At 45.1% G+C, this 9,159-nt stretch overlaps 1 protein-coding gene across 1 annotated transcript; it reads right to left on the minus strand.

The window, feature by feature from the left end:
* Window positions 1-736: 736 nt before the first annotated feature.
* cd36 (CD36 molecule (CD36 blood group)) lies at window positions 737-5,952 on the minus strand (the record flags this gene model as incomplete). The annotated part of the gene is made up of 12 exons (XM_083906757.1): window positions 737-907; window positions 1,030-1,084; window positions 2,700-2,773; window positions 2,865-2,983; window positions 3,085-3,272; window positions 3,464-3,533; window positions 3,621-3,670; window positions 3,756-3,847; window positions 3,936-4,091; window positions 5,141-5,285; window positions 5,387-5,547; window positions 5,830-5,952. 12 exons carry the CDS (start codon window positions 5,950-5,952, stop codon window positions 737-739), a joined length of 1,404 nt encoding a protein of 467 aa, XP_083762883.1.
* Window positions 5,953-9,159: the final 3,207 nt, after the last annotated feature.

The following is a 9,159-nucleotide window of genomic DNA, read 5'->3' on the forward strand; positions in this document are numbered from 1 at the left end:
CGGTTCGGTAATGTATGTGCGGCTTAACGGGGTTCATATTTCAAACGTGAGCCACGCGGCACGTGGGATATCCCAAGGCTGCAAACTGCACCTCCGCAGAGTGAGGCACGTCTGTTTGAATTTCAACGAAACAATCCCTTCTAAGTGTGAAATGCGAGATTGAGACCAAACGGTTAGAATCAAAGACACCCAGGAGGCTTCTGAATGTAACGTAATACCAATAAAAAAAACCAAAAAGAAGTCTCCTGCTGGGCAGAAATACTCCTTTCTCACCAAATAACCATTCATAACCTAAAGTATAATCACGCCTCGGCTCGTTTTTATTGCTCATTTGATTTATTGAGCGCTGCCCGTGCACAATGCAAATGTTTGTTTCAGTCTTAGCTCAAGTTTGGGGCCGTTTTCATAAAACGGTGCATGATGCAGCTTTTATTCCCCGAGTGCAGCAAAGGATGTAGGAACATTCTGTGCAACATTTAGGTTTGTGTGCGTTTCTTTTTTTTAATAGGATGTCAAACGGTAAAACGAGCGTCCACCTGCGCTCCCTTGAGAAATTCCCCGATTTGCGTTATTCACAAAATGCTCGGCAAAGTAATTCAGCTCTGGAGCTGTACAAAAATCACAGTATTTCCCCGGTATTTCCGGGAAATTACATCATAAATAACACTAAAAATTACAAAATAAAAGTGCGAGTCTACATCGAGACGTTTGGACGTCCGCCGACGCGTCCGCCGTTTCACACGGTGCTCTTGTTCCTGTTCCTCACGACGCAGTAGCAGATGAGGCAAATGACGAACATGGCCAAACCGATGCCCAGCAACACCATCTGTAAAGTCTCCAATATCTGGATACGGGAGGTGATCTCCTCTTTGAACATGTCGGCCGTCGCGTCGTCCAACTCCGCCGTCTGGTTCCACACAGAAAGACGAAGACGCAGATAGAGAGAGAGAGAGAGAGAGAGTGATTAACGCACGAACAAGACGAGCTAACGGACAATCCGTGACTGCGGGGGCTCCGGTTTTATCTCACCTCATTCAGCCAAACGATGGGGAACACGGTGTAATCCTTGACTTTGTTAAGAATCCTGCAGAGGAAAGGTTAATTGGAGGGGGGATTAGTGCACGATTCTGTTAAATAATTTGACATATTTGGGGATTAGCCACTCTAATGCCTGGCCATGGTAATGTTAGCAGTTAGCGTAGCATTAATCCGACAGTCTGGACAAACAAAAATGTGATCAACGAAGCGATAACGTGTCACTTTGGACCAAACTTGGTACCTCTATTTAAGGAATATAACCGCCAAGATGTCTCTTCAAGTGTTTGGCTAATCTAGTAAGCTAATGCTAATTGGTCAAACTAGAGGCAGATGGCACCAAAAACTTGATGCTAATCCGAAACGGGGTCATACCTATGTTCCCCGTGTCCTATGTCCCCCGATCGGGGAACAGCGGACCTTTTTTTTTTTTAAACAAAAGGGTCTGCTGTTCCCCGTTTTTCCCAAAGAAAGGTCCTATGTTTGAGGGGGGAATTAGTGCACGATTCTGTTAAATAATTTGACATATTGGGGGATTAGCCACTCTAATGCCTGGCCATGGTAATGTTAGCAGTTAGCGTAGCATTAATCCGACAGTCTGATGTGATCAAAGAAGCGATAACATGTCACTTTGGACCAAACTTGGTACCTCTTAGGACGGGTATTTAAGGAAATACAACTGCCAAGCTGTCTTTTCAATTGTTTGGCTAATCTAGTAAATGAATGCTAATTGGTCAAACTGGAGACAGATGGCACCAAAAACTTGATGCTAAACCGAAACGGTGTCATACCTATGTTCCCCGTTTTTCCCAAAAAAGGTCATATGTTTGGGGGGGGGGGAATTAGTGCACGATTCTGTTAAATAATTTCACATATTTGGGGATTAGCCACTCTAATGCCTGGCCATGGTAATGTTAGCCGTTAGCGTAGCATTAATCCGACAGTCTGATGTGATCAAAGAAGCGAAAACATGTCACTTTGGACCAAACTTGCTACTTCTTAAGGAATACAACCGCCATGTGTTTGGCTAATCTAGTAAGCTAATGCTAATTGGTCAAATTGGAGACAGATGGCACCAAAAACTTGATGCTAATCCGAAACGGTGTCGTACCTATGTTCCCCGTTTTTTCCCAAAAAAGGTCCTATGTTTGGGGGGGGGGAATTAGTGCACGATTCTGTTAAATAATTTGACATATTTGGGGATTAGCCACTCTAATGCCTGGCCATGGTAATGTTAGCCGTTAGCGTAGCATTAATCCGACAGTCTGATGTGATCAAAGAAGCGATAACATGTCACTTTGGACCAAACTTGCTACTTCTTAAGGAATACAACCGCCATGTGTTTGGCTAATCTAGTAAGCTAATGCTAATTGGTCAAATTGGAGACCAAAAACTTGATGCTAATCCGAAACGGGGTCAAACCTATGTTTGCCGGGTCCGATGTTCCCCGTTTTTCCCAAAAAAGGTCCTATGTTCCCCACTTTGTATGGGACCCTTTTTCAAAAAAAGCGGGAAACAAAAAACGGGGAACATCGGACCTTTTTAGAAAAAGGGTCGCATACAAAGCGGGGGACATAGGACCCCGGGGGAACATTGGTACGGCCCCATCTGAAACGAGTCCCAAGATAAGGTCCTATTTTCTTTGTAATGGGAACCATACTCACGTGATGACCTTCGATGGCCCGTACATCATATTCACTTGAATCCTCTTTGCGAATTTCATGGTAAACCCGGTTGTCTGGTGGAGAAACGGCACAGAAACTCTGTGTCAGCACTGCAGCCAACAAACCCTCCCCCCCCAGAGACGGTCGTTTTGTGCGGGCTCTTACCGGTTCAATGTCTAGGAAGGTGTTGTGGTGTTCCTCGCTGGGGTTTAGACCGAGCACGCTTTCTCTCAGGGATGGACTGCCATGAAGGAAGTGGGGCAGGGAGATGTAAATAGGTTTCCCTGTTTTTTTTGAGGAAACAAAAAACAGTTCAGGTAAATTCTGGGAACTACTCGGAGCTGATGCTGCAAATAAAGAAAGAAAAAAAAAACCGCAAACCGACCGCCCTGACAGGAGCTGATATCCAGGACTCCGGCCAAGGTGCAGTTCTTGGTCACTTCCATGTCCGGGCAGAAACACATGTTGTCCGGGTTTGCCGTCGGAGAGGCCAGGGTGGACGGCTGCAGGGTGAAATGGTACATCTCGATCCCTTTCAGTTTGACTGTGCTCTCAAAGGTGGCCGACACAGACCTGGAGGACAGACAGACAGACAGAGAGCAGCACGTCAGTGCATCGTCGTCGTCTCCCCCCTCGCTCCCGCTCTGACCTCTAGTGGCTATTTAGAGGGATTGAACCCTTAGAAGGTTGCAACGTCTCAAAGTCACGGGATTAGACTCAAAGGAGAGATCCAGGTGAAATGAAGAGCCGCGTCGCGTCGTCACCTGCAGATGTCCGACGAGAAGAAATAGAGAGGCTTCTTCTTGCTCACGAAGGGAGGGAAAAAGGCAGCGTCTGAGACCGAGAAGAGAAATAATGTCATAAATAAAGTGACTTTTGTGCCGTCTTTTTTTTTTTATCCCTTTTCTATTTTAACGATACCTGTCCCGTTGATCATGTCGCAGTACGTGTCGTTCCAGAAAGGCAGACTCCTGTTGAAACACAGTCATATTACATAGTGCAGTATTTAAAATGGGACTTTATTACTTCCTTCACGTAGCTCTTAACTGGACTCACGTCTCGCCGCGCCACGACTCGATGATCCCCACTCGTGAGATGTCGTCTTTACCGTTATAAATCGTGTAATCGCCATCGACGCTTCCGTTGTACTAGGGTGGGGGGGGGGAAAAGGACATTTCCCGACACGTTTCAGATCTACTCGGTTTATTCTGTACATGTTCAATCACGTGTACTTACAGGTACAAATACGCCCACGGTGAATTGAAATATGGGGTCCTTGTAGCCCCACAGCAGCTCCTTGACCGTGCGGCTCTGGAACAAGGACGAGTTGCTCTGTTTTATCTTCGAATTCAGCCAGCGATGAAGTGCCGGCGGCATCATTTTCAACGCCCCCTGGTGCACAAAACAATGAAAAAACGTGCGCAATGTTTACGTCTGACTCGTTTCCTGGAAGACGGGATCACAGAAAAGTCAAGGCCAATGTTCTGGAAAGACCAATGGAAAAAAAAAAAGCTTCATGAGATAAAGCAGAAAATAATCTTCTTTTATGACATGGGAGTGGATAAAAAAAACAACTTGATAGCGTCCATTTTCTCTTAATCTAATCAAAGAGTGTGGCCGTGAAAAGATTAGCTCGCAATCGAATGTTTTATTTAACCGTAAAACTATTCTTTAAACTGTCTTCATTTATTTTGCATCTATTAAACAAATTTTATTCGAGTAAAGTCGTGTTAAAGGCTGAAATTATGACTAGACTTAGAAATGTGTTGCATTTCTTGGCTAACTAGCTAAAGATTTAGCCAACTGGATTAGCTGTCATAGCTGTAAGTGCCACGTTTGGGTCCATTTTCCAGTGTTGGCTAACCAAATTAGCTGTCAACATCTATGCTAAAGTTTAATAACAATCCCGTCTGTGCGTTAGCTTTCCGGGCTAACCATACTTGCTGCCTATAGTTCTCTTTAATGTTAAAAACAGGTCTTTGAACGATACCTGGAGGTCCCAAAACGCGTCTTAGATCCGCGGTTCTCAAACTGTGGCGCGTGGACCACCGGTGGTACGCTAGCTTCCTATGTTGGTTTGCTCGCAGTGCGTGGAAAATTAACCAAATAACATAACATGTATATATATATATATATATTCCTTCAAATACCATTGGTGCGAAATTGCTAAAAAATCGCTAACGCAAACTGAACGCTCAAAACAAGATGGCGACCTTCCTGTTGGGTTTGGATGATGGTCATAATGACATTTTTTCTTTATCCGGACCTCCTACACACGTCTACCGATTTTCGTGCGTGTAGGCTAAACCTGCTGCCCTAGCTAAAAAAAAATTCGGGTGGTAACAGTTCGAGAACCACTGTATTTCGGCTACGAAAAAGACCTCCCTTAGTAAGCTAACCAAGGAAATGAACCACCGGATCAGGAATCATCTCACACTTACAACGACCCCCAGATTGAGCGAGGTGACCTTGTCTTCCTCCGGCCCCACGGACATGGACGGCTCGAAGATGGCGCCGTAAGGCAGGACATAGGACACGGTGTTGTTGGGGTTGAACCTGATGTCCTCTTTGGGCAGATACCTCGTCCTGGACACAGAGGTCGGGGGGACATGTCACAAGGTCGACTTTGATTTAATTTTTTTTTAGAGGAAGCGCAAAGACGAGCTGGAAGAATCCTTATCCTTTACCTGTAAGTGTACGGTCCCTTTTCCTGAACCACTGGATTTGCGCCGTTGTCCACGACCTCCCGGGGGTTTTTCACCTCAAATAACCAGAACTGCCTGTACACGGGCGACCCGGACGTCTCCCAGTTCTCGTAAGCCGTCGTTCCATTCTCGATGACGGCTTCCTAAAAAAAAAAAAAAAAAAAAACCCACCAGAGTAAAGAAACAGACAGACAATCTATTTATAACGCGCCTCAGGACTGTATCGGTGGGGCCAGCTGCCCCTGCTGACACACCGCCAAGGTTGGATGTCACATCAGCGGCACCGGACATTTTTTTCCAGTTTCTGAAACGAAACGCTGATCTTTTTTTCGCGTGCTGGTACGAAACCCCCCCCCCCCCCCCCCCCCCCCCGCTGGTTCACCTTCACACACCCGCCACCAAAACCCCCAGCAAAGCACCCGTACCTTCTTCACCGTACTCTCAATGATGCTGTCGCCCAGCGGGATGAGGACGCCTCCCAGGACGGCCAACACGGCTCCGAAAGCAGCTCCGACGAGGAATCCGCACCCCCTGTTACAGCAGCCCATGGTTTGTTTCCTTTTTCCCCCTCCTCCTTCGCGGGATTGTGCGCCTGCTTGTCTTGCCTGGCAGCCTGCTCTCCTTCTGTCCCTGTTTTCTTTTTTTTTTCTTGTTGTCGCTGTTATCGTCGGGTGCATAAAAAACCCCGAGCAGAGGAGCTGACGGAGGCTGACCGAGGCCAGGTGAAAAGTACAAACGCTTGCTAAAGCTCTGCCCGAATATAAACGGGGGGTTATGCAACGCCGGGGCGGGAGGGTTTAAAGTTCAGAGCGTGAACTATCTGACCTTGGTGATAACAGGAGAAAGGACGAGAGAGTTCACTCTCCGATCGTAAAAACGAGCGTCTCCGTATCTGCGTCGTCTTCCTTGGTTTTTATCGCAGACGAAACAAAGAACGCGTAGAGACTGTAGATGCTCTCGGTTCTCGCGCGCTAATATAAACACTATAACTGCTGTTTGTCTCTCTGAAGTCGTGGATCTGCGGATTATAAACGATGAAAAAAAGAGAGGTCTTATCTCGTGTTGTGTCACAGGGATATGAAAATAAAAGGCTCTTTATCGCTCAGAGATGTTTTCCCCCGCGTGCTTATCTCCATTCATTACCGCGCCATAAATAAGACTTGTTTCCACGACATAAGCATAACCAGGATTCTGGCTCGGTGGTTCGTGACTACGAGAGGCCTCGTAGTGCATCGGAACGACACCTTCCAGTCCAGTTGGTGGCGTTGCACGAATAAGAAAAGATAATGACGAAGATCGGTCGCCGCGGCAACTTGCTCGAGATCGCGTAGGGAGGTTCCCGCTGGCACCGACATGTGCACAAGTCAAAGAATACGTGCAAGGGCATACGAGGAAAAGAGAGGATGGACTCTTAATGAGAACATGATGATGATGATGATGAAGAAGACATGCATGGAATTCTAGAATATTTGGGACTGTTTGAATCAACGGAACCTTTGGAGTTTGGATTTTCTTGGGTTTTCTCCGGTTTCCTCACACCGTCTAGACATGCAATATTGCGATTAAGTCAATGAAACATTCACCTGTCCTCATCATTCACATGTTGTCATCATTCACCTGTCCTCATCATTCACATCCTCGTCATTCACATGTCCACATCATTCACCTTTCCTCATCCTTCACCTGTCCTCAACATTCACATGTCCTCATTATTCACATGTCCTCAAAATTCACCTGTCCTCAAAATTCACCTGTCCTCATAATTCACCTTTCCTCAACATTCACCTGTACTCATCGTTCACTTGTCCTCATCGTTCACCTGTCCTCATCATTCACCTATCTTCATCACTCACCTGTCCTCATCATTCACCTATATTCATCTCTCACCTGTCCTCATCATTCACCTGTCCTCAACATTCACCTGTCCTCAACATTCACCTGTCCTCAAAATTCACCTGTCCTCATAATTCACCTTTCCTCAACATTCACCTGTACTCATCGTTCACTTGTCCTCATCATTCACCTATCTTCATCACTCACCTGTCCTCATCATTCACCTGTCCTCATCGTTCACCTGTCCTCATCGTTCAACTGTCCTCATCGTTCACCTGTCCTTATTGTTCACCTGTCCTCATCATTCATCTGTCCTCAAAATTCACTTTCCTCAACATTCACCTGTCCTCATCATTCACATGCCATCATGTTTCATCTGTCCTCATCATTCATCTGTTCTTCATATGCACCTGTCCTCATCATTCACCTGTCCTCATCACTCTCCTGTCATCTGTGTTTATCTGTCCTCATCAATCACCTGTTTGCATGATTCACCTGTCCTCGTCATCATTCACCTGCCCTCATCGTTAACCTGTCCTCATCATTGACCGATCAAGTACAGTACAAAAAACCATATTAAAGTAAAACTAAAATTACAGATTTAAAAAAGTACTTTAAAAAGTACAAGTACACAATTTGAACTGCTTCATGCTTCATAATGCACATCCATCCTCTGTCCCTGTCACAGGCTTTTTTTTCCCCATAATCTATGTCTCAATCTCAGATTATTATATTTATGACATCACCTGGCAGTTGTTTTCTTTCGCTTCACAAACTTCCTCCATCGCAGAGGTGATAAAAACCACTTCTTTCCAAGGCCGGTGATTGTAACCTGCTGTGTAAACTCAGGGCTGTGTGCACGTGACGACCACCGGAGGGCAGCACTACCATTCTAGTCAGTGTTGAGTGCAGCAGAGGGTTTGCTTCTTTTTTTTTTTTTTTTTTTTTTCCTCACATGCAGCTTCAACTTCCATCCATAATCCCACTGTTGTCTCTGTGCCAGACTCTCTTGATCTCACCTGGACGACTTCACATCACGAGTCTCTTACACCAACAGCATCTGTTACTGATAATATTTATATTAAAGTGTTTTTTTTATTGTTTGTCGTTCTTTGCCATCTGACCCGGGTGTTAAAGTGTTTCTTTAACACAGACGCTGTGTGATTTTCACGCTCTATGACATCTAAACTACACCCAAAAGAGCAAATATTGACTCACTGTCGCTTTTTCATGCACAATGCAAACACAGTGTCGTGTGTGTGTGTGTGTATATATAACATGATTAAAACACTGAAAAACAAGCAGACGTGGACGATAATCTCTCATAATGAGAGATTTATTAACACAAGTTGTTGTCGTTTGTGTTTTGTTATCTCAGATCACAACAGAAAAGGTCACACAGGGAAAGTTTTGGATGACACACCTGACTGCGTCGCTAAATTATTTAAACTGCAAACAACGGTCACGTCGAAGCTGACACAGTTCGAGGGTGATGTTTCCACGGGAACGACGACACAAGCGACACAGGATGTTGAATATTATTCTGTATTTTCACGTGTTTTATTCACACACGGTCGTTTTTAATGAAAGCCTTTAATGGTGAAGAGATGCAGCTGACCTGTTATTTAGTGAGTGAAGCTGTGGTCGTGCATGTTTTAACACATTCTCCGGTTGAGGGCGTGCACCTTCAAAATAAAGGCATTAGACTACATTAACCACACAGCATCCTGTTTCATGTGGGTTAGGGTTAACTGATGTGCTGCAGGAAACCAAAATGACTCAGCCCTGTGTAGCAAATTAGAGGTCTTAAATAGTGTACTTTGACATGAAACGTTGCGACTTTTTTTCTCGCAATATTGCGACTTTTTTTCTCGTAAAATTGCGACTTTATTCTTGTAATATTGCGACTTTGTTCCTCATAA

The sequence above is a fragment of the Microchirus variegatus genome (assembly GCF_963457635.1).
Source record: "Microchirus variegatus genome assembly, chromosome: 20".
Taxonomy (NCBI): domain Eukaryota; kingdom Metazoa; phylum Chordata; class Actinopteri; order Pleuronectiformes; family Soleidae; genus Microchirus; species Microchirus variegatus.